Raw genomic sequence first — 27,443 nt, forward strand, 5'->3', positions numbered from 1 at the left:
AAAATAAAGTCATGGATAATATTGAGAATTAAGTGCAGTTCAATCAAGAACTAGGAATGAACTCTACATGCAGTATCACTTAAAGCAAAGTTCCACGGGAGTAAAAAAATACTTCTTTGTGAATTTCACTGTCAAACACCACTGGTTTGCTTTCTTCACTGTATCATAAAACTCTTCTAACTAATGTTTTATTGTTTTTGCAATGTGAAGTAGCATTTCTACAAATGAAGTAACAGAAAAGGGGGAAACTGGAACAGATAAAAAATGAAGATAAAATATAGGTTACAATGAAGTAATAACCAGTATTACAAATAATAAAATAAAAAATAAGTTACTAAAGGGCTGGAAATAACATAAAAATAACAAAAAACTATTACAACGGATTATAAATAGGAAATTTCAATTTATGAGCTGAATATAACTCCTGTTCCCTCAAGTATTCTCACACATAAGAAAATGAGAGAAATTCACAAGTCACCTGGGTTCACATCATCTGTCCTCAGTCTGAACAAATTCTATGCTGACACAGATTCGACATAGCTCTCCTTTTCGCATCTCCACATTCCTAAAAATATTCACACTTGGCATTTCTTTTCAATTTCCTATAGTACCTCTCCCTATAGTTTGTTACAGTATCTCCTGAATAGTCACCAATGCATTTGTACTTTTAAAGCCATCATTAATACATCTGATAATTTTTATAGATTTCAAATTCTATGTTTATATTTGAACATTCAAAATGGTACACCTTTTGACTATGGTTTACCATTCATATTTATAAAGCATTCCACTTGAAATGTATGGTATTCTTTCATAGAAGACTAAGATGGACCTATGTAGATCATGGTCAGAGACTATACTAGACAGAAGAAAGGCAAATGGCAAAGTGGCAAAATATATCTGAGGCAATGCCAAAACTCTACAACATAACTGCAGATATTAACTCACACTCAATTAGGTTATTTTGAAGTGGTGTTCCTGTTAAAATAATCCTCCTCCTTGATCGTATAGAATTCATAGCTTTTGAAACAGCAGATGCTTCATTTTTCAGAATATGGCCTTCATCACAAACAACAAAGTCGGGGCCTATAAAAATGTGTAGAAAAAACAACATGTAAGCTGAAAATGTAATCCATTTAAGTAAATAAGTTAACCCTTTAAAGTGCTGCTCTTGTGGGATATAAAACAACACGCTCATAAGAACAGTCATGTTTTATCTGCTGCTATATTTGCTGTATTTTGTAATGTGGCACTAACTAGTATTAATTATATCCCAATAGTAAAGTACTACTACAGATGGTACTTAAGATTCTCTGAATAAGAATATAAAAATAAAAATAGAAGAGTGTAAAGATCTCTCCAACATATTTAAGGTATTTGAAAAAACAAAATATATTAATAATTGGAAAACAGTAGCTAAAGATATATTACAGCACAACATATCAAGTTAACACAACTGCCTAAGACTAAGCAATTCATATATACGTGAAAAGACAAATTTCAAGCTACATTTTAAGAAATACTGTATAAATCAATTGGCTATGCAGTATCTTCCATGTAACTTATTCCAAATAACTAATACTCTTTGCAGGGAGAAAAATTAATTGATAAAGGACAGATAAATTGATTGTTATATGGCTACAGGATGGGGGAGAACACTTTCCAAGCTATAAAAGACCTTACACCTGAGAGTAACGTCTTCAAAAGAAATACATCCACTTTCATAACATATTATTGCTTCCTAAAGCATTGTTTATACACAATTTGCTTGCTGGTTAACACACATACTACTTTAAATATTGATTTCAACAAAAGCAGTTGTCAAATTACTCCCCATCTGTTAGGCATTAGAGAAAATTCATCTTCTACATGATTTCAAAAGTAAACATTTCAGTATGATTGGCCAAATAATACAATTATTATTCAGTATTCAGATGGGGCTACACAAATATTAAGACATTTTAAAATTACTAATATACTTTCTAAAAACAAAAATCTACACATAGCTTTGTATTAAAAAGCTACGTACTGGTTTCTTTTGAATCCTGAAAGTTTTCAAGAAAGAAAAATTGTGTTTTACACAAGTGACTTAACCGATTTTCACCATCTAACATTCAGTGTCATGAGGGTATGCTAAAACAGGTACTCCCATACAATCTTTGTGAGTGTCTAAATTACCATCTGACATTTTGGAAGACAACTTTACAGTATCTATTAAAATGTAAAATAGTGTACCTTCTGACCCATTATTTCAATTTCTGGGAATTTATCCTAAAGATATACTTTGGCAAGTATCCAAAAATACATAAAAATATTCTGTGAAGCACTGGTTGTTATGGTGGAAAATTGAAAACAACCTAAAAGCTTATCAAAGGGTGTTAATAAAATTATGATTTAATGGAATGTTGCAGAACTAAAATTAATGATATAGATATCTATGTACTAACCTGGAAAGACATGCCAAAATATATTAAATAAAAAGATGCAATGTGCAGAATGTATGTTATGCTGTTTGTATTTAAACAACCACTTCAAACAGGGTGATTTTATCTATGTATACATATATGTAGCAAAGGACTAAACCTGCCCAACCTTTGCCTTCAGCAGCTGGGAGGTAACCTCTAAACTTGGAATATGCTGCCTGAGAAAATGGTCTTTGTTTACTTGGATGGCTTAGGACACACACCAGATAGTCTAAAAAGGTGAATTATTGGGGCAACAAGGCCTTTGGCATCTTCTTGACCTTTAGAAGGGGTAAAGACTAAGATCACTCACATGGGTGGTCAAACATGTCTTTGTGACCAAGCCCAAACTCTAAACACCAAGGCCTGGATACGTGTGCTTGGTTAGCAACGCTTTGTATGTACTGTTACACATCATTGCTGGGAGAAGTAACTGTGGTCTGCACATTTCCACTGACAGATCAGTAGGATTTCTCCTGGATGCCCTGTGACTTTTCCTGTTGCTGATTTTAATTTGTATCCTTTCACTGTAATAACCAACACAGCTTTTCTGAGTTCCATGAGTTCTAGTTAATTACTGAACCTGAGAGTGGCCTTGGGACTCTAACACTGCAACATAAAAAACGTGCCTGAAAAAACACCCACACAATCTTCTTTAAAAATGGGCAGAGGACCCAAAGAAGACATGCAAATGGGCAACAGGTACACAAAAAAGACCTCAACATCACTAATCACCAGGAGAATGCAAATCAAAACCACAATGAGATAGCACCTCATACCTGTTAGAATGACTATTCTCAAAAAGACAAGAGATAACAACTGTTGGTGAGGATGTAAAGAGAAGGGAACGCTTGTGCACCATTGGTAAGAAGGTAAATTGGTGCAGGCACTATGAAGGTTCCTCTAAAATTGAAAAGTAGAATTACCATATGAAACAGCATTCCTAATTCTGGGTATATATCCAAGGAAACAAAATCATTATCTCAAAGAGATATCTGCACTCCCACGTTCAGCCAAGACATGGAAAAACAACCTAAATGTCCACTGACGGATGAACTTTTATTTTTTAATATATACCTTTTCCTTCTGTTTGTATTTTGCTTAAGAACATGTATTGCTTTTATAATTTAACTTAAAAAGAACTATTTATTAGTGTGGCAATGGAGGGCAAGGGGGCCCTTTCCTTAGTAGGGCTATCTGAGCGAATAAGAGTAGGAAGACAGAATAAAAGCAAATATACTCATGAATAACCCTGAATCAACAAAAAAGCTAAAAGATGTTATTCATATTCTGTTTACAAAGATAGGAATGTACATAACATTCTAACATAAAAAAGTTTTAAAATCTTAAGAAGTTTTAGGGGGCCTGGGTGGCTCAGTCGCTTAAGTGTCCGACTTTTGATTTGGGCTCAGGTCATGATCTCACGGTTCTTGAGTTCGAGGCCCTGCATCGGGCTACGCACTGGCAGTGCAGAGCCTGCCTGAGATTCTCTGTCTCCCTCTCTCTCTGCATAAGTTTAATAATCCTGAATATCTACTTTCTGGAAAACCTCATTCCAATGATCTATGAATGAAGTGGTAGGATGTGAAAACAGCTATATTTAGAAATCATAATAGAAAAAATAAAGGGAGAATGCAGTCATGCAGTTCTGAAAAGGGATATAGCAAAAGGCTTGAAGAAAAGTTCTTCTGTTCAAAAATCAAGCCTGGGTGAAATAGTTCAATACACCATGGAAATCTGTCATTATTTTATTTAATTGCCTAGGTCTATTTTATTGTTTAAATCAAATAGTACCTTGAATTAATATTGTGTGTATATATAAAGGACTGAAGTACTGATAACATGCTACAAACCGAATAAAGCTTGAAAGCCTTATGCTAACTGAAAGAAGTCAGATATTGTATGATTTCACTTTTATAAAATGTCCAGAAATATTTTTATGAAATCTCCACAAAAGGCAAATCCACTGAGACAAAAAATATGTTGGTAGTTTCCAGGTGATAGGGCATTTGAAAGTGACTGCTAATGGGTACAAAATTTCTTTTCGAGGTAAATGAAAATGCTGTAGGGTTCAACAAAATAGTTGTGATAGTTACATAACACTGTAAATATACTAAATGCCACTGAATTATACTTTAACATGGTTAAATGGATTTTATGTTATGTGTATTTTTACCACAACAAACTCTAGTCATTAAATTAAAATGAGATAATGTAGATTAATACTAAAGCTACCACAATGAATATATGCTTAGCGTGACCTAACGTTAACTGTACTATGAATTAAACAACAACAAAAAGCTAGTAATGAGGTTATAAAGAGATAACTATTCATTTGTCAAAACCCATTAAACTCTACATTACAAAGTATATACTTTCATGTGTACAAATAATAAAACACAGAAACTAACCTAAGTGACTTTAGAAAATAACGTTTTAACTATAAATTATTAAGCTATAGACAAAAACAATCATAAACACTGTACTATAGTGGTTAAATCTGTTTCTCACATAGAAACAACTGTGAAACAATATGGTTAACAATTCCGAAATTACTTTAGTGTGTAATGAAACTGAACAAATAAACAGATGGCAGGTGGCTGGAGCCAGAATTCCCATAGTTGGAAAGACAAGTAACAGATTAACGATGAAGGTGAAACTGAACCCTATGACACTGGATTAGACTCAAAGACACCATTACAAAATCAAATTTATCTCTATACACACACACAAAGGGATATATTTGTGCACAGACATAGATTAGTACACATATCACCTAGTTCTGTCTGCTTAGAGGACTTAAAAGCAATGATACTCCAGTAGTAACAAACACTACTAAGCACCAGATCTTGGTTTGTAAACACTATTTTTCAATAAGAGAAACCATGGCACATTACTGAAATGGTTAATTCTGGGGTAGGGGGCAGAGACAATATAACATGATCCTGGAATACCTTATAGTACCAGAAAGTAATGAAGTGCTTAAAACAACAACAAAAAGAATGAAATATCAAAGGGATACACGAACCAATCTACAAATGTGAAAGAGCTCCCAATGGCCAAATAGTAACAATTTGAACAGCAAAATAACATTATAGTCTAAAATATAAACTAATAATAGATTATTAGTCTATACTGCTATAAATCAATGATTGATTATATAAAAAGGAAAGGACAAATATTTCTTAAAGAAAAATTCCAAATTTTATGTGTAGATACTGGCCACTAAGGGAGACAGAGCTTAATCCCAGCCTTCCCCTAACTTGGGTAAGCTAGACTTTGTGACTGACTTCCAAAGAACAGGGACAGGTAAAAATAGCAGATCCAGTAATGTCATGTCATTCTAATGTACTCCTGATATGATTGTGATAAGAAGGGTGTTTCACCTCTGGTAAATTTTTTCAAAAACCTGTAACTCCAAACTAATTACAAGAAAAACAACAAATACACACTAGTGAACATAAAATAGGATACTTGCACAGTACTCAAGACTAACAAGATAATGAAAAATAAAGATAGAAATTGTCATAGACCAGACAAAACTGTGAAGACAAGCCAATTAAATGCAATGTGGTATACACTGGATCAGATCCTGGAATAGAATGCAAACAAGAAAAATGGTCAAATTCAAATATAGTTTGGTGTTTAGTTAACAATAAACCAACACTGTATCAATTTCTTAGTTTTGACAAATCTACCATGGCAATACAAGCTGTTAACAGTGGGAAATCTGGATGTAGGGAATATGGGAGCTTTTTTTTACTATCACTTCAAGTTTTCTGTAAAAAATTATTCTAAAGTAAAACATGTTTAAAATGTCACTAAATGATTTATATGGAAATAACAAATGTTACTCTTCACATTATGAGCTTTAATTTTTTTAAATGTATTTCCTCATGAACAAATCACAATATTAAACGTTTGGACACTGTTGTTTTAACTATTCCAAAGCAACTTTCTGAAAAATATGTTGCAATACTATTCACTAGCTTAAAGTTCTCTGACAACAAAACCACCACAGAACTTTTAGACAAATATTTTAATCACGGGAGAAAGATAAACTCATTGAGCCTTAGATTTACAATGGCAATGTTACTTTGGTGCGTGTTAGTTACATCATTACCTAAAAAAAGAGGCAAAACAGTACAAACATTTAGTTCTAAGATTAATAAGGTCTGAGAATTTAATGTATAACATGGTGAGTATAGCTGATAACACTAAATTTAATTGTAGAATTAAAATTTGCTAAAAGAGTAAAACTTAAATGCTCTCACCAAAAAAAAAAAAAAAAAAATGGGGTGAGTAAATATGTGAGGTCATAGATGTGTAACTCAAAGTGGTGAATCCTTCTGTTAGGCAGGAAGCTAATGGGCAACAGGAGTATGGACCTTAGACGTCTTGATGGAGAGCCCCAACCGAGGACCACCCAGGGACCACCCTATTCCACCCATGTAACAGTCAGTTTGCAATTACAACATCCCAACAGAGGAAGAGTTAAAGTTTGTTGTGCGTGTTGCACTTTTGCAGAAAGCAGCTGCTTGTCCTTATTTGACCTATGTCTCTAGAATAGAAATAATGCTGTGGTTTCCTACCCCATATTGGGTAGGAAATACATATTGGGAAAGGACATGCATAGTTGGCTAATTATTATATAATCCAGGCCTGTCACTCAAATGTTGCAAACCTAGGAACTACCCAAAAGAAAAAACTGATATAAGCCCACACCCAGGAGTTTCAGGGCCTCAGTCTCTCTGGAGTTGCCAGCTTCTCCCTTGGAGTGTACTTTAATAAAACTTTGCTCTGCTTTTCTTTCGTTTCACTGCTCTGTAATTATTTAATGTGGCAGCGAGAATAGCAAGCCACTTTCCTTTTCCATCTAACTCTTGGTAACACTTCCAAATGTATTTATATGTCAAATCATCACATTGTATAATTTAAGTATCTTACAATTCTGTGAATTACACCTGAAAAAAATGTGAAAAGAATATAATATAAAAAAATAAATGAAAAAAAGGTAAAGTGATGGATTCTAAAGAATACTGTTACTCTGACAGTGAAAATTACATTTTCTCAACACACATCTAAAGCCTCAATAAGTGTCTTAATGTAATTAGATATGTTAAGATAAAGTTTAAAAAGGAAAAAACAAATAATTAAAAATTAATTCATTTTGTGGGGCACCTGGGTGGCTCAGTCGGTTGAGTGTCTGACTTTGGCTCGGGTCATGATCTCGCAGTTTGTGAGTTCGAGCCCCGCATCAGGCTCTGTGCTGACAGCTCGGAGCCTGGAGCCTGCTTTGGATTCTGTGTCTCCCTCTCTCTCTCTGACCCTCCCCACCTTGCACTCTGTTTCTCTCTCTCTCTCTCTCTCTCTCTCTCTCTCTCTCTCAACAATAAATAAAAAGATAAAAAAAATTTTTAAAAAAGTAATTAGTTTTGCAAATAGTACAACTTGCTGCTTTTCCAAGTGCCAATTAAGAATTAAATATTTGGATCTTAATGTCCTAAGGTTAGACAGTGTTGCAAATATTAACTTTCCATAGTGATGACACTTCAAAACATAGTGGGGGGGACCATGTAGCAATTCTTCTAATGATATAAAGTTGGGAAAGAAACTTAAGAACTGTTTTCAGAGTATGGAGAAAGGTCTTGTTATCATCTAATATTCAGACAGCTGGAAGAAAATGCAATTGTGACATAGGTACCTAATGTAATTTTACTTATTAACAAGATCTCCCATAAAAACTTCAAATACTTCCAGACTCAACAACTGAATTCTGAACAGCTGGCAACAGTAAGGGTGCTATCACCTTAATAAAATTTTACTAAGAAAAAAAAAAAGGAAAAAACCTGAAGGATAAACAAAAACCAGCTACTTACCAGTTGCTCAATAAAGTAGTTACCTGTTAAACCGAACATCAGCAATTTTTTATTCAACTTATTTATCTCAGTGTCTCTTAATATATTACCTGGATCAACCAAAGCTTTGTTAAAGATTTCCTTAAGTTTCCTACTCTTCACATTCCTTCCTTGAGCAAGATTTCTGTACATCTCATAGCCTATGATCATAACACCACCATCTTCTTGCCACCTCTGCAGCATGTAGCTTCTCTCCTGAGGACGTTTCACAGTTGCTAATTCAGAGACCTTTTGTGAGAAAATAAAGATTTTTAAAGGTAGCTATTAGGAATGTAGGAATACTACTTATTCCCATGTAAATATGCATCCTTAATAATTAAAAATCCTTTTCTTTTACTATATGAATTTCTTGCAGTTATTTTAATAAGAGAAAATATTTAAAATATAATACCTCAAGCTTCTCATCATCTTTTAATCCTTCCTGCCACTTTTCAAATTCATTCATCCAATTCAAAGCGGTATTAAGAGGACAAACCACTAAAGCTGTGCTGAAATCCAATTTGTCACACAAAAGAACCGTATGAAGAAAACTTACCACCTACAAAAAACCAAATTAAGTTACCATCTTCAACTAAAATATCAGTAAAAAAGTTAAAATAAATGAAACAATCTTACGATTTAGTAACTTGGTTTTCTTCTACCTTTAAACAATAAAGCAACCAATCAAAGCTCACAATGTCCAAACAAGGCAAAGTACATGGAAAGAGATATTATAATATATAAAAAGATGGAGTTTGACTACATAATATATAAGGTTCTTCTAACCTTAAAGCTTCATGATCCTATGATCAATAATAATAATAATAATATGAATATAAGAAGTAACCATACCAAAACTATGACGAAGTCGCTGGTCTCCACACAACGTCTATCCCCACAAATGTTCAGAAGCTACCATCACCCATTCAGAAGAGAATTCTGCTATGCAGTACTTTTCTATTTTCAAGTGTTCTAACTTGATACCTTGGGAAGATCGAAGCAGAGTACAAGGACCCTAAGCTTGCCTTATCCCACAAATACAACTAGATAACTATCAAATCATCATAAATACCCAAGAAACTGACCAAAAGCCTGGCAGGATAAATTCTACAACTAAAGGTAAAGAAGAGGCCACATCGAAGAAAGTAGGAAGTGTGGAGATGCGGTTTAGGGCAGAAAAGGATCATGGTCACTGTGGCAGGGAGGGAGCCATGGTTACGGAGAAGGGTAAGGGACAGAATATCACACAGTAAAGCAGACAGGGAAAATGAATCCCTACAGCAACTGACTTAGAAAGGGAGGGGCTGAATTTCATGAGTTCTTGAAAAAAGCGGGGCTTAAGTTTTAAAGGTCAGCAGTCATCGCTAAAATGGAGCCCTGAAGACACTGTGCTGCTCTTGAAGAGAAGGCAAACAGCCCGTGGGCATACAACATGGAAAGAACGAATTGAAGAGCAACTGGAGCACACAGTGGGGAAGATATATGCTTATCTCAAACCACATCCCAGCACTCACCAAGAGACCCCTCCAGGAACAAAAAAACTGGCCAGCACCATTTCTCTGTCCTGACCCTGAGCATAAGCACTGGCACTCCCTACCTAACTTATTTACAATAAGCCCCCAACAACAGCACTCCACTCGAAGCACCCCTCCAAGTCACCCCCAGACCAGCCCAAACCCCTGCTCACACCATGTCCCCTGACCAAGGAGTTTTCATGGTCTTGTTTTAGCAGCAGTTGCAACAGTTCTCATTCCACAAGCAGACCAGAGCACACCTAGTTAAAACTCACCATATTCAGACCATGGACCAAACACTGCTAAGATAAAGAGAGCCTCTGCAGACAACTGGCCTGAAGGATAAAGCAGCCAGGACAAAACAGCAAAGCACACGCAGCACCCATTGGAGTTAGTCCCAGAAGCAACAGACCCTGGGGAACATGGGACACTATATGGCACAGCACTACAGGACCTCTTCTTCATAAGGCCATTACCCTAAAGAACAGGAGATGTAGCTTACTTTTCTAACACAGTGAAACAGGCACAGAGACACAGACAAAATGAGAAGACAGAGAAATTTATCCCAGATGAAAGAACAAAATAAGGCTAAGGCCAGAGATCTAAGTGAAACAGATATAAGTAATTAACCTAAGAGAGAATTTAAAGTAACGATAAAAGGATATTCACTGGACTTGTGAAAAGAGAGGAAGACATGAGTGAGACCCTTACCAGAGAGATAAAGAGTAACACAACAGAGATAAAACTCTCAATAAACAAAGTGAGAAATAGGCTCCCTGGAATGAAGAGCAGAATGGAAGAAGCACAGGAATGAATTAATGACCTAGAGGACAGAGTAATGGAAAGTAATCACGTTAAACAAAAGAGAGATAAAAGAATTATGCAAAATAAGAACAAAATTAGGGAAATCAGTGACTCCCTCAAACATTAATAACATTTGTATTTTTATAACCCCCAAAAGAAGATGACAGAGAAAAGAGGGCAGAAAATTTATTTGTAAAAATAATAGCTGCAAGCTTCCCTAATTTGGGGAAGGAAGCAGATATCCAGATCAAGGAAGCACAGAGAACTCCCAACAAAATGAACAAAAGCACACCCACACCAAAACATATTCTAATTAAATTGGCAAAATATAGTGGAAAAAAACCAACATTTCAAAGCAGCAAGACAAAAGACAACAGTGACATACAAAGAAAAACCCGTAAGGCTATTAACAGCCTTTTCAGAAGAAATGTTGCAGGCCAGAAGGGGCTGGCATGAAATTTTCAAGGTTCTGAATGGGAAAAATCTGTAGCCAAAAATACTCTGTCCAGAAAGGCTATCATTCAGAATAGAAAGAGAACCAGAGTTTCCCAGACAAACAAAAACTGTAGGAGTTTAATGACCAATAAACCAGCCCTATAAGAAAATTAAAGGGGACTCTTTTGAGTTGAAAGGAGAGAAAACGTGACAGTATAAAAGTAGGAAACACAAAAGCATTAAAAATGAACATCACTGTGAAACATCATTAAACGAACAAATAAAAGGATATAAAATATGGCACCATATACAGAAAACATGTGGAAGAGAGCAGGAAACAATTGGTTTGAACTTAAATGACCATCAACTTAATATAGACTGTGATATGCGGAAGAGGCTATAACAAACCTAATGATAACCATGTATCAAAAACCACCAATAAACATGCAAAGAATACAGAGAAAGAAATCCAAATATATTAAAGAAAATCAGAAAAACAAGAGACAAAAAACAAGAAATGATCAGAGAAAATCTTCAGAAACAATCACAAAACAAATAATAAGATGACAATAAATACATTATCTATCAACAATTACTTTGAATGTAACTGGACAAAATGCTTCAACCAAAAGACACAAAAGGACAAAACGGATAAAAAAAAATAGGACTCATCTATATGCTATCTACCAACAGCCACATGAGAATGTCTATTCTCACCACTTTTATTCAACATAAGACTGAAAGTGCTAGCCACAGCAATGAGACAACAAAAAGAAACAAAGGGCATCCAAATTGGCAAAGAAAAGGTAAAATGTTCACTATTTGCAGATGACATACTATAGAAAACCCAACAGATTCCACCAAAAAACTACTAGAACTGACAAATGAATTCACTGAAGTCACAGGATACAAAATCAACATACAAAAATCTGTTGCATTTCTATACACCAATAACAAAGCAGCAGAAACAGAAATAAAGAAAACAATCCCATTTACAATTGCACCAAAAACAGTAAGATAACTAGGAATAAACCTAACCAAAGAGGCAAAAGATCTATACTCTGAAAACTATAAAACACTGATGAATGAAGCTGAAGAGGACACAAAGAAATGGAAAGACATTCCATGTTCATGGATTGGAAACACAAATACTGTTAAAATGTCTATACTATGCAAAGCAATCTACACATTTAATGCAATCCCTATCAAAATGCCACCAGCGTTTTTCAGAGAACTACAACAAATAATCCTAAAATTTGTATGGAACCACAAGGAACCCAAATAGCCAGACCAATCTTGAAAAAGAGAGGTAAAGCATTACAATTCCAGACATCAAGGCATATTACAAAGCTGTAGTAATGAAAACAGGATGCTACTGACACAAAAATGAAATATAGATAAATGGAACAAAATAAAAAATCCAGAAATAAACCCCAAATTATATGGCCAATAAATCTTGAACAAAGCAGGAACAAATATCCAATGGGAAGAAGTCTCTTCAACAAATGGTGTTGGGAAAACTGGACAGCGACATGCAAAAGAATAAACCTTGACCACTTTCTTACACAACACACAAAAATATTCAAAATGGACAGAAAACCTAAACGTGAGACCTAAATGCATAAAAATCCTAAAATAGAGCACAGGCAGTAAGGTCTCTGACACTGGCTGTAGGAACATTTTTCAAGATATGACTCCTGAGGCAAGGGAAACAAAAGCAAAAAATAAACTGGGCTTCATCAAAATGCAAAACCGCACAGCAAAGGAAACTATCAATAAAACTAAAAGGCAACTTTTAGAATGGGAGAAGATATTTTCAAATGACATATTTGATAAAGGGTTAGTACCCAAAATATATAAAGAACTTATAAAGTTCAACACCCAAAAAACAAATAACCCAGTTAAAAAATATTCAGAAGATATGAACAGACATTTTCCAAAGAAGACATAGACCAATAGACACAAGAAAAGAAGGTCAACATCACTCATCATTAGGGAAATGCAAATCAAAACTACAGTGAGATATTATCTTTCCTCTGTCAGAATAGCTAAAATCAGGGGTGCCCGGGTGGCTCAGTTGGTTGAGCATCCAACTTTAGCTTAGGTCACGATCTCACAGTTTGTGGGCTCGAGCCCTGTGTTGGGCTCTGTGCTGACAGCTCGGAGCCTAAAGCCTGCTTCGGATTCTGTGTCTCCCTCTCTCTCGGCCACTCCCTGCTCTCTCTCTCTCTCCTTCTCTCTCTCTCAAAAATAAACATTAAAAAAAAATTTATTTAAAATATTTATTTTAGGGGCGCCTGGGTGGCTCAGTCGGTTAAGCGGCTGACTTCGGCTCAGGTCATGATCTCGCAGTCCGTGAGTTCGAGCCCCATGTCGGGCTCTGTGCTGACAGCTCAGAGCCTGGAGCCTGTTTCAGATTCTGTGTCTCCCTCTCTCTGACCTTCCCCCATTCATGCTCTCTCTCTGTCTCAAAAATAAATAAACATTAAAAAAAAAATTTTTAATATTTATTTTAAATTTATTATATTAAAATATTTTAATATTTTGTTAAATATTTAAATACTTAAATATTAATATTAAATATCATTATATATTAATATTAAATATTAATTTAAATATATTAAATATTATAAATATTTAAAAATATTTAAATATAAATATATATTTAAATATATTTATATAAATATATTATTAAAATAATATTAAATTTTAATTAACTATTAATATTAATATTGAATATTTAAGTATTTAAATATTTAAAATATTATATTAAAAATATTTATTTAAATTTTTTTTAATTAAAAAAAAAAGTGGCTAAAATAAACAACACAAGAAAAACTAGTGTTGGTAAGGATGTGGGGACAACAGTCCTGCTGCACTGTTGGTGGGAAAACAAACTGGTGCAGCCACAGTGGAAAACAGTATGGAAGTTCCTCAAAAAGTTAATAATACCAATTATACAACTAGGTATTTACCCAAAGAATAGAAAAACACTAATTGAAAGGCATACAGACATGTATCCACATGCTCACAGAAGCATTATTTACAACAGCCAAATTATGGAAGCAGTCCAAGTGTCATTTGGTAGATGAATGGATAAACAAGATGTGAGATCTCACACACACACACACACACACACACACACACACACACACACACAGAGGAGTATTAGCCATAAAAAAAATGACATCTTCCCATTTACCACAACATGGATGGAGCTAGAGAGCATAATGCTAAGTGTAATAAGTCAGTTGGAGTAAGACAAATACCACAGGATTTCACTCACATGGAATTTAAGAAAGAAATGAACAAAGGGAAAAACAGACAAATCAAGAAACAGACCCTTAATCACAGAGAGCAAACTGATGGTTACATTGGGGATGAAGGCGGAGGGGGATGGATTAAAAGATGATAGGGATTAAGGAGTGCACTTTTCATGATTAGCACTAGGTGACATATGGAGTTACTGAATCACTGTACTGTACACCTGAAACTAATATAACACTGTGTGTTAACTAACGGGAATTAAAATCTTAAAAAGCCAAAAAAATAGTTAAAATGGTAAATAAATAAATAAATAAATAAATAAATAAATAAAAATAAAAAACAAAGTGTCCTGACTCATTGAGTCTGTAATAGTTATCTCATGGCTTAATATTACATCTATATTCACTAATGTTATCTGTATTACAACTCCTGCCAATCAGAAATGCAGTATTTTAACAGTGAAAAGTATTTTACATTCTCCTTACTACAGGATCACAGACTGTTAAAAAACTGTAAAGGAAATTCCTTACACTTCAAAATCTTTGCAGTTTTTTACTGGCTATGACTTGTAACTCTATTCCTTCACTTCATTAGGATTTCTGCTCTGCCTCACCTCCTAAAAGCTGCACTCCCTCTCTATTCTCTCTGAACTCTTCCTATCTGAAAATATGTATTTCTTATTTGATTAAAATCTCTCAACCACACCAGAATATAAGCTTCCTGAGGAGGGATCTTCTTATTCACCACTCTATCTCCAGCCACTACAACTCTGCCTGGGACACAGAATAGAATCCAATATATATTCTTGAAAACATGAAATGTACAAAAGCAGAATACCTTTCTGTTCTTACCTGTAAAGTCTTACCAAGGCCCATGCAGTGGGCTAGAATGCATCCTGAACCTGGAGATTTCTTTGTTTTTTTTACAGATTCACAGCAGCAGTCCCACATAAACTGAACACCTAAAAACAACAGCTTCATTAAGTTTAATTTAAAGATCCAAGTTAAAAATCTTCCTTCATAAACACATCAAAAACATAACCAAACTTCTAATAAATAGAATTTTAAAAAGAGATAATCTTCTAAGTATAAATGAGATGCTCCCAAACCCAATAAGGTTAATTAGAAAAAAGGACAGCAAACACAAGCATACAGCCACTTCCCTTCATTCACTAATCTGTCACAGCAAATCTTCATTCCCTGGGACGATTCAAAGAAACATATGAATAATCTAAAATAGAAATGTTATGCAAAATTTTATCCAGTTTACAGATTCCTATCAAATATTCTTTCATGCTTGTTGAGTTTATCAGGAAAACAACCCAGGAGATAATTTATCATCTCTCCCCTTATTCAATAGTAAAGACCAAAAAAAAGGGGGATTCACTATCCAAGAAGTAGGAACTATAGAACTTCCCTTATGAATTCATTCATGTACACACTGAAAACTGACTTACTGATTCCATTCTAACGAAGTGGAGAAAAGGGATAATTTGGTATCTTTAGAAATACCAATGTCAGAATATTATTAACAAATATACCTGAAAATGTTCAAATAGCATTTTCTGAAGAAAGCTTTTAGCTAATGGTGGTACCTCTCCCTACCCTGCAGCTGCCCTTAGCCAACCACTGGAGACTATATGAATCCATTTGCTATATATACCATTTGTAAGTGGCACTTATTTCCCCTTCTATAACACTCATTTTCTTTACAATCATCCAATTGTTTCTCTTCATATATTTATGAGCTCCATAGTGGGCAGGGTTCATGTTTGTTTTCCTCACCAATGTACTGCTAGTGCTTAGCAGAATGTAAGGCACACAGGAGACACCAAATATTGGTAAAACTTAATTAAAAATGCTTTAATTAGGGGCACCTGGGTAGCTCAGTTGGTTAGGCATCTGACTTCAGCTGAGGTCATGATCTCACGGCTCATGAGTTCCAGCCCTGCGTTGGACATGTGATGACAGCTCAAAGCCTGAGGCCTGTTTTGGATTCTGTGTCTCCCACTCTCTCTCTGCCCCTCCCTTCCTTGCTCTCTCTCTCTTTCTCTCTCTCAAAAATAAATATTCAAAAAATTTAAAAAATAAAAAATAAAAAAATAAAAATGCTTTAATCATATAACTGTTTCTTACCATCTACTTGATGGGGTTTCAATTTGATAACCATATTTCTATGAACCTGCACTAAAGGTTCTTTGGTTTCTTCATCTTCATCTAAAACCAACTTGGTTGTTATTGGACACTTGGTGGGTGAAGCATCTTCAATTTCTATCACCTACAAGAAAGGGAATTATAGTTAGCCAACTCAGAGAAATCTTTCAAGCAATACTAAGGAAACTTTTCCAAAATATAGACACATCTACTTACACACCACATATCCAATACTTTGTTCAAAAAGATCAGGACATATCACAGGTTAATACAGGTTTTCCAAAATCAAAAACCTGTACAAGACTGAGTCACTGTGGTAATATGGTTAATTTAAATCATCAGTTCACACCTAACATGTATCAACACACGTGATAGGTAAAGCTGTTGAGAAAAGTAGTATTCTAAAACACTCTATATATGGTACCACCCTAAAGATTTGAATAGACACATGGCTCGCAAACAAGCATGGTTCTATTTTCTAGAAAACATCTGAAAATGTGCAAGGGCACATAAGGTTGTCACAAGGACTGGTATGTAACATAGGCAGAGAGGAAGGTAAATACAGATGTTCCACAATGTAAAAGCCAGTCCCAAACAAAAACTGACCCACCCAAGATGCCAAACGACTTCCACTGAAAAACAGTGGAAGTATGCGTTGTGAAAGGAAAAAACTTTTAGAAATACTGGTTTAAGAACCACAGGCTGAGAAACATGACAACAACATATAATATCCTCTAACTGCAAAAGGAAAACAGTTATCTTAAATAAGTTTCTTATTCAAAAGAAAACTTGGATATAAATACACATGAATACATGTATGTGTATACATTTTTTGCTGTCTTATCCCAATATGTATCCATTATATACTACAACCAAGAACTGTATAATATAGGTATAAATATTCCCATTTTACAAATTAAAAAAAAGTGAGAGACCCAGAAGTTAAATGACTTATACAAGGTCACACAATTATCAACTATCACAACACTAAGATTTACACCCAGAGGATCAGACACTAGAGTCCTTGCTCTTAACCACTACACAATACTATTTTAATAAAGGAAATGCTTCTATAAACAGTTTTGTTCCATGAAAACCAATAAAATTCATTATTTTGAAATTACACACATTATGGGGATCCTGGGTGGTTCAGTCAGTTAAGCATCCAACTCTTGACTTTGGTTTAGGTCATGATCTCACAATTCATGAGAATGAACCCCATGCTGGGCTCCATTCTGACAGTACAGAGCCTGCTTGGGATTCTCTCACGCTCTCTCAATGCCCCTCCCCCATTTGTGCACATGTGTGCTCTGTCAAAATAAATAAATAAACTTTAAAAATAATTGCAGACATTATGATGTGTAAGGAATGTCATATAAGGAATAAAACTTAGCCAGTATTTTCTTTCTTATTTAAAACTGTAACTATGGATTACTTAATATTCACTATGGAAATTTTCAAAGGTAAACAAAAGTAGAAAGAATAGTATAATCAGCTCTGTTACCCATTATCCATCTTCAAAAATTAACAACTTCTGGTCAGTTTTTTTTCCACTGGCAGCCTCCTCCTACCCATTCTCTAACTCCTCAGATCCCACAAATGATTTTGAAGCAAACCTGAGAAAGCATGGAATTTCATCTGTAAATGTTTTTAAATGTCTCTTTAGAAGGACACTCTTTTTTAAACCATAACCTCAGTATCATTCTTGCATGAAAAAATAAAAAATAAGTCACAAAACTGTGATAAATTACCTGAATAGATACTGTACTTGTGTAAAACTGTAAATGATATACAAATCAGGATTAATACTATACTAGATAACATCCTAGTGGAGAATAAATACCACAGACCATTTAGATCCAAACTCCATTTTAACAAGTTACTTAAATCCTCTCAGCTTCAGTTTTTCCATCTGCAAAGTAGGAAAGATTATAAACAGCCTTCAGGAGTTGTTGTAGACATTAAATAAGACAATGTATGCAAAGTATCTGACATAGACTAAGAATTCACTAAATTTTTCACTGTGTCCTAGCTTGGATGTGTGCCAGCTTTGTATCGCTGGGGCAAATCCATTAGTCAAAATGGAAAATTCCTGAATGTCTTGTCCTGTTTGCATGGTGTGGTAGGCAGCATCCTAAAATGGTCCCTAATATCCCCATCCTCTGGTGTAAACACCCTATATACTCCCATCCGTTTGAGTGTGGTTGACCATCTGTAAATATGAATGGGATATCATTCCCATAATTGAGTTAATAATCAGCTGGGTTTGATTAAACCAAAAAGAGGATTCTCCTAGGTGGACCAGACCCAATCAAGATGAGCCATTTAAAAGACAAGTGATAAGAAATAGTCTCTTACTGGTCTCAAAGCCATGCTGTGAAGAGAAGTGTCTAGGAGCTAAGTATCTCAATGCTACAAGCAAAAAAGACTTAATTCTGACAAAAAGTGACCTTAAAAATGACACACAGTCTTATATAAAAATCTCCATTCTGGCTAACACCTCAATTTCTACTTGGTGAGACACTGAGCAGGCAACCCAGTAGAGCCACACTCAGGCCACTATCAAGCTCCTAACTTACAGGACTGTAAGATAATAATTTTGTCTTATTTTAAGTTGCTAAGTTTGTAATAATATTTTAATATATCACCAGAAAACTCATGCACAAGGCTCTAATTAAGACTTTGGAACCATATGTTCATTAGTGGTTTGGATAATATTTTTATTATTAAGTGCTATCTTAGGGATTGGGGATTATTCAAACTTCATCTTGAATGTAGGAGGAGATAATTTTTTGTCTGTTTATTTTTTTCATTGTCTTTATAGTGTAATCTTTAATCCCTGTCCCAATAACCCCACCCATCTCCCCTCTGGTAACCATCAGTTTGTTCTCTATATTTAAGAGTCTGTTTCTAGGTTTGTCTCTCTCTCTCTCTTTTTTTCCTTTGCTTATTTGTTTTGTTCCTTAAGTTCTTCATATGAGTAAGATCATACAGAATTTGTCTTTCTCTACCTGACTGATTTCGCTGAGCATTATATTCTCTAGCTCTAGCCATGTTGTTGTAGATGGCAAGATTTCATTCTTTTTTATGGCTGAATAATATTCCACTATGTGGAATATACACACCAGTTTTCTCTATCCATTCATCTATCGATGGACATGGGCTGCTTCCATAGTTTGGCTACTATAAATAGTGCTGCAATAAACAGAGGGGTGCATGTATCCCTCCATATTAGTGCTTTTGTATTTGGGGGGTAAATGCCCAGTAGTGTGATTCCTGTATCAAAGGGTAGTTCTATTTTCAATTTTTTGATGAACTTCCATGCTGTTTTCCCAAATAGCTATACCAATTTACATTCCCACCAATAGGGCAAGAGGGTTCATTTTTCTCCACATCCTTGCCAACATTTGTCGTTTATTCTCTTCTTGATTCTGACCATTCTTACATGGATAAGGTGACATCGTGGTTGTGATTTGCATTTCCCAGAGGATTAGTGATACTGAACATAGCATAACAAACTTGTTGAATCATTATATTGTACACCTGAAACTAATGTAAGACTGTGTCAACTATACTCAAAAAAATACACATAAAAACATTTAAAAAATTAAAATAAATAAAATAGCAGTACTCTTGGATGCAGGAAATAAAAAGCTTTTAAAACACACAAAAGACAGAAACTTAGTCCAAATGACAATGGAGGAATTTTCTCTGAAAAAAAGGTGAAGAAGAAATCACAGCTAGAAACTTGCTCAAAACAGATACAAATAATATATGTGAATAAGAATTTAGACCAAAGTCATAAGACTAATAGCTGGGCTTGAATAAAGCATAGGAGATACCAGAGAAACCCTTGCTGCAGAGATCAAAGACCTAAAAATAGAATGAATTAAAATATGCTATAGTTGAGATGCAAACTAAACTAGACACAGTGACAGTGAGGACTGAAGAAGCAGAGGAGAGAACAGGTGAAATAGAAGACACAATTATGGAAAATAATAAAGATGAAAAAAAAGGGAAAGGAAATTACTAGATCACGAGGGGAGAATTAGAGAACTAAGTGATTCCATGAAATGAAACAATATCCATACCATATGAGTCCCAGAAGAGCGAGAGAAAAGGGCAGAGGGTTTATTTGAATAAATTATAGCTGAGAACTTCCCTAATCTGGGGAAGGAAACAGGCATCCAAATCCAAAAGGTACAGAGAACTCCCTTGAAAATCAACAAAAATGGGTCAACACCACAACATATCATAGAGAAACTTGCAAAATATAAAGAAAAAGAAAATTCTGAAAGCAGTTACGGACATACAGGACTTAACCTACAAGGGTAGACACATAAGGGTAGTAGCAGACCTGTCCACCGAAACTTGGCAGGCCAGAAGAGAGTGGCAGGAAACATTCAATGTGCTGAATATGAAAAATACACACCAAAGAATCCTTTATCTAGCAAGTCTGTCATTCAGAATAAAAAGAGAGATAAACATGCCCAAACAAAAGTTAAAGGAGTTCGTGACCACTAAACCAGCCCTGCAAGTAATTCTAAGGTAGACTCTCTGAGTACAAAGCAGCAAAGACTACAAAGGACCAAAGAACATCACAAGAAACATGAAATCTACACATGACACAATGGCACTAAATACATATCTTTCAAAAATCACTCTGAATGTAAATGGGCTAAATGCCCAATCAAAAGATGTTAGGTATCAGAATGGTTAAAAGCCCAAGATCCATCTATACGCTGCAAGAGACTTTACAAGAGACTAATTTTAGACCTGAGGACACCTGCAGATTGAAAGTGAGGGGATAGAGAACCATCTATTATGCTAATGGAGGTGAAATGAAAGCCAGAGTATCCATACTTATATCAGACAAACTAGATTTTAAAAGAAAGACTGTAACCAGAGATGAAGAAGGGCATTATATAATAATTTAGGGATCTACTAATCAAGAAGATCTAACAATTATAAATATTTATGCCCTCAAGTTGGAAGCACTCAGATATATAAATCAATTAATAACAAACAAAGAAACTCATTGGTAATAATACCATTATTGTAGGAGACTTTAATACCTCACCTTACAGCAATGGACAGATCATATGGTCAGAAAATCAACAAGGAACAACGGCTCTGAAGGACCAGATGGACTTAACAGATATTAAAAAGCAGAATACACAGTCTTCGTGAGTACACATGGAACATTCTCCAAAAGAGATCACATACTGGATCACAAATCAGCCTTCAACAGATACAAAAAGATCAAGATCATATGCTGTCTATTTTCAGACCACAAAGCCATGAAACTGTAAATCAACCACAAGAAAATATGTGGAAAGCCCTCATATACATGGAGGTTAAAGAACATCCTACTAAAGAATGAATGGAAATTAAAGGAGAAATTAAAAAATACAGAGAAGCAAATGAAAATGAAAACACAACAGTCCAAACCTTTTGGCATGTGGCAAAGGCAATCCTAAGAGGAAAGTACATTGTAATTCATGCCTATCTCAAGAAGCAATAAAGGTCTCAAACACACAACCTAAACTTATACCTAAAGGAGCAAGAAAAGGAGCAGCAAATAAAGCCCAAAGCCAACAAAAAGGAAATAATAAAGAACAGAGCAGAAATAAACGAAATAGAATTTAAAAAAAAAACAGTAGGAAACAACAATAAAACTAAGAGCTGGGGAAAAAAACCAACTAAGAGCTGGTTATTTGAAGGAATAAACAAAACTGATAAACCCCTAGCCAGATTTCTCAAAAAGAAAGGAGAGAGGACCATAGATAAAATCATGAATGAAAGAAGGGAGATCACAACCAACACAACAGATAGATATGCAAGCAATTATTAGAGAATACTATGAAAAATTATATGCCAACAAACAGGACAATCTGGAAATGAACAAATTCCTAGAAACTCACACACTACAAAAACTCAAAGAGGAAGAAATAGAAATTTTGAACAGGCTCATAACCAGCAATGAAATTGAATTAGTAATAAGAAATCTCCAAATAAATAAGTCTTGGGCCAGATGGCCTCCCAAGGGAATTCCACAGACATTTAAAGATGAGTTAATAATTATTCTCCTCAAACTGTTCCAAAAAATAGAAATGGAAGTTTCCAAACTCATTCTATGAAGCCAGCATTACCTTGATTCCAAAACCAGACAAAGACCCCAGTAAAATGGAGAATTACAAGACAATTAATGAACCTGGATGCAAAAATTCTCAATAAGATACTACCAAATCAAATTCAACAACACGTCAAAAGAATTACTTGCCATGATCAAGAGGGATTTATTCTTGGGCTGTATGGGTGGCACAATATCTGCAAATCAATCAATGTGATATATCACATTAATGAAAGAAGGAATAAGAACCACGTGATCATCTCAATAGATGCAGAAAAAGCATTTGACAAAATACAGCATTGTTTCCTGATAAAAACCCTCAAGAAAGTAGAGATCTAAGGAATATACCTCAAGTTCATAAAAGCCATATATATTAAAGGCCCACAGCTAATATCATCCTCAGTGGGGAAAAAGGGAGAGCTTTTCCCCTTAGATCAACAACATGACAGGGATGTCCACTCTTACCACTATTATTCAACATAGTACTAAAAGCCCTAGCCTCAGCAATCAAACAACAAAAAGAAATAAAAGGCATCCAAATTGGCAAGGAAGAAGTTAAACTTTCACTTTTCAAGATGACATGATATCCTACATGGAAAGCCAGAAAGACTCCACCAAAAAACTGCCAGAATGGATACATGAATTCAGCAAAGTCATGGGATATAAAAATCAATGCACAGAAATCAGTTGCAGAGCCTGAGTGGCTCAGTCGGTTAAGCTTCCGGTTCCTGATTTCAGCTCAGGTCATAATCTCGCAGTTCATGAGATCAAGTCACACGTCCAGCTCTGTGCTGACAGCATGGAGCCTGCTTGGGATTCTCTCTCTCCGCCCCCCTCTCTCTCACACACAAAATAAATACTAAAAAAAAGAAATCAGCTGCATTTCTATACACCAATAATGAAGCAGCAGAAAGAGATCTCAAGGAATCAATCCCATTTACAACTGCACCAAAAACCATAAAATACCTAGGAATAAACCTAACACAGAGGTATGCTGAAAATTATACAAAGCTTATGAAGGAAACTGAAGAAGACACAAAGAAATGGAAAAACATACCATACTCATAGATTGGAAGAATATTGTTAAAATGTTGATACTACCCAAAGCAATTTACACATTCAAAATAACACCAGCATTTTTCACAGAGCTAGAACAAACAATCCTAAAATTTGTATGGAACCAGAAAAGATCCCAAACAGCCAAAATATTCTTTAAAAGGAAAACCAAAGCTAGAGGCATTACAATTCCGAAGTTCAAGGGGCATTACAAAGCTGTAATCATCAAGCAGTATGCACTGGCATAAAACATACAGATCAATGGAACAGAATAGAGAACCCAGAAACGGACCCACAAATATATGGACAACTAATCTTTGACAAAGCAAGTGGTACTGGGACAACTGGACAGCGATATGAAGAATGACACGGGACCACTTTCTTAAACCATACATAAAAAGAAGTTCAAAATGGGTGAATTACCTAAATGTGAGACAAGAAAGCATCAAAATCCTACAGGAGAAAACAGGCAACAACCTCTTTGAACTAGGCCACAGCAATTTCTTACTTAACATGTCTTCAGAGGCAAGGGAATTAAAAGCAAAAATGAACTACTGGGACCTCATCAAGATTAAAAAAAAAAAAAACCTTCAGAATGGCTAAACCTTCTGACAGCTCAGAGCCCGAAGCCTGCTTTGGATTCTGTCTTCCTCTTTCTCCGACCCTCGCCCCACTTGCACTCTGTCTCTCTCTCCTTCAAAAAGAAACAAGTATTTTTTTTAAAGTTTAAGGAAAAAGGCCAAAACTTAAGTACCTATAGAGAAAAAAACCAACAAGAATCACATATTTCATATTATTCCTCAGAAGTACAAGACAAGGAGGTATCAGTTAAACACAATAGTTTGAAAGAGGTGTGGAGTGAAAGGAAAATTGGTTGAAACTCTAAACAAGTAACAGTCAGGGCACCTGGTGGCCCAGCTGGCTAAGCCTCTGACTTTGGCTCGGGTCATGATCTCATGGTTTGTGGGTTTGAGCCCTGCATCCAGCTCTGTGCTGACAGCTCAGAGCCTGGAGCCTGCTTCAGATTCCGTGCCCCCCTCTCTACCTGCCCCTCCCCCACTCGAGATGGCTTCCGCTCAATCAATCTCTCTCTCTCTCTCCCTCTCTCTCTCTCTCTCAAGAATAAACATTTAAAAAAATACAGGTAAGGTGGCTCCTGGGTGAGTCCAATGGCTAAGCATTCGACTTCAGCTCAGGTCATGATCTCGCAGTTCGTGGATTTGAGCCCTGCGTCTGGCTCTGAGCTCACAGCTCAGAGCCTGGAGCCTGCTTTGGATTCTGTGTCTCCCTCTCTGTGTCCCTCTCCCACTTGTGCTCTGTCTCTCTCAGTCTCTCAAAAATAAACATTAAAAATAAAAGAGGGACATGTATCTATCCCCCCTTAAAAAAAATACAGGTAAATAAGAACAGTCAAACCTACCAGATTACCAAATTAGTCCATTATTAAAGTAAGGTATCTACCCACTTCAAAAATTCTGGGAAGCAAGGTGCATGGGAAAATAAGTATCTAGGAAACAAGAGATCTAAAACAAGAGATAGGTGTGGGAATTCCCAGAACAGTGAAAATAGATGAAACAGACAAGATTAGAATGAGAAAACAAGGCTCCAACAGTATCATTTCAAAGAAAAAAGAAATAAACTGATCAATCACCTGATGTGTTTTAAAATTATTGAGGGATTTTAGGGTTTTACTAAAAACATAGGAAATGAATTAGTCATATGTATGCAGAAAATAAGAAAAAATAATCTAAAACATTATTAACTATAGAAAATGCTACGGGCATCCAGCATTAACTCTAGAAAATTAACTCCAGAAAATGCTGGGTGGCCCTGTTGGTTAAGCGTCTGACTTTGGCTCAGGTCATGATCTGGTGGTGCATGAATTAGAGCCCCTTGTGAGGCTCTGTGCTGACAGCTCAAAGCCTGAATCCTGCTTCAGATTCTTTGTCTCCCTCTCTTTCTGCCCCTCCCCCACTCATTCTCTCTCTCTCTCTCTCTCTCTCTCTCTCTCTCTCTCTGTCTCTCTCTCAAAAATGAATAAACAATAAAAAAAATTTAGAGGGGTTCCTGGGTGGCTCGGTCGGTTAAGCATCTGACTTTTGCTCAGGTCATGATCTCATGGTCTGTGAGTTAGAGCCCCACGTCAGGCTCTGTGCTGACAGCTCAGAGCCTGAAGCCTGCTTCAGATTCTGTGTCTCCCTCTCTCTCTCTGCCCCTCCCCCTCTCATGCTCGCTCACGCGTATGCATTCTCTCTAAAAAATAATCATTAAAAAAATTTTTTGAATGGGGCACCTGGGTGGCTCAGTCCGTTCAGCATGGACTCTTGATTTCGGCTCAGGTCATGATCTCACAGTTTGTGGGTTCAAGCCCTGCGTCTGGCTCTGTATGGACAGCACAGAGACTGCTTGGGATTCTCTCTCTCCCTCTCTCTCTGCCCCTCCCTGACTCATGCTCTGTCTCTCAAAATAAATAAACATTTTTAAAAAAATTTTTAAAGAAATTTAGAAAATGTAAAAAGGAATGTAATCATTATACACAATATGTATATACACATGTATATGTGTGTGTATGAGATATACATGCAATAAACACTACGTAGCCCTGCTGTGAATATTTACCGTTATTGTCATGCAAACACTGACTAACGATTTCATCAGAACTGTGGCATAACCATACTGAGGGAATGGGAGGAGGGAATTCTGTGTTTGGTAGGCAGTATATGAAAACTAAATCTGCGGTTATCATATAATAATGGTAATGTCTAAAACTGAGAAATAAAGAAAACAGCATTATAAGCATATTAAACAGAATCATATAGGTAAGAGCAAAGAACGTCTAGAAGAACTGAGTCATTACCTTTGAGTAGAGTCTGAGTAGAACAGAAGACTTTTTTTTCAATGTAGCCTTATGATAATATTTGATTTTTAAAAAGCACATTTATTGAATTTAATAAAACGTTAATTAGAAAAGAAACATTATAAACCAATTAAAAGTACATGGAACATGTTTATATACATTTAAATTATATGAAATAAACAGGAGAGGAAAATACAGCATATACCGCATATAGTGACTGCAGTTATGTGAAACACCTGTATATATACTGATAGGGATCAGAAGAAAATAATAATATAGAATATTAATGTCCATTTACCTAATGATTATTGTTTAAATTTTTAAAATACAATTTAAGTAACATCACAAAAAGAGATAACACTTAGAAGTACCGAAAAGTGAGATGCAAGAAGAGGTGTATATTACCATCCATGAGTATTTTTGCCAAAAAAATAACTGAATCTAAAACTGATCAGACCTCTACATCCAACAGTTTATAGAGCATACGGGAGCCAGTGAAAATACACCACAGAAATGCAACAAGAAAAGCTCAGAATATAGGAAATTCTACATGAATAATCTAGCTTTTTCAACAAATGTACTCCAAGAAAGAAAAAAAAATGGAAAGAGAAAAAGGAAAATTTTCAGATTTAAAATAGACTTACAAGGTATAACATTTAAATGCAACATAACATGTAGTAAGGCATTCTTAAGATCCTGATACATACCAACAATTTTTAAAAAACACTAATATGTTTGTGAGGGAAATGAAGAAATGTGGAATGTTAACTAGGTATTTGATGATACTATGGAAAGTCAAATTTTAAGCACAAAAAGGGTACCATAATAATGTCTAAACAGTACTTATCTTTTGACAATATACTCT

General features: G+C 35.3%; 1 protein-coding gene across 12 annotated transcripts in view; it reads right to left on the minus strand.

Moving 5' to 3' along the window:
- ATRX (ATRX chromatin remodeler) overlaps positions 1–27,443 on the minus strand; it is a 303,341-nt gene that overhangs the window by 107,046 nt on the left and 168,852 nt on the right. For all 12 annotated transcript variants that reach the window (XR_006710928.1, XM_045471900.1, XM_045471902.1 and 9 more), the window contains 5 exons: positions 16,515–16,656; positions 15,231–15,340; positions 8,772–8,918; positions 8,431–8,608; positions 949–1,086 (listed from right to left, as the gene is read on the minus strand). Coding sequence is in view for 11 of the 12 variants with exons in the window: in XM_045471900.1 (XP_045327856.1) it covers positions 949–1,086; positions 8,431–8,608; positions 8,772–8,918; positions 15,231–15,340; positions 16,515–16,656 (715 nt within the window). In the remaining variant the exon portion in view is untranslated. The remainder of the gene's footprint in view (positions 1–948; positions 1,087–8,430; positions 8,609–8,771; positions 8,919–15,230; positions 15,341–16,514; positions 16,657–27,443) is intronic.

The sequence above is a fragment of the Leopardus geoffroyi genome, chromosome X (genome assembly GCF_018350155.1).
Source record: "Leopardus geoffroyi isolate Oge1 chromosome X, O.geoffroyi_Oge1_pat1.0, whole genome shotgun sequence".
Classification (NCBI taxonomy): domain Eukaryota; kingdom Metazoa; phylum Chordata; class Mammalia; order Carnivora; family Felidae; genus Leopardus; species Leopardus geoffroyi.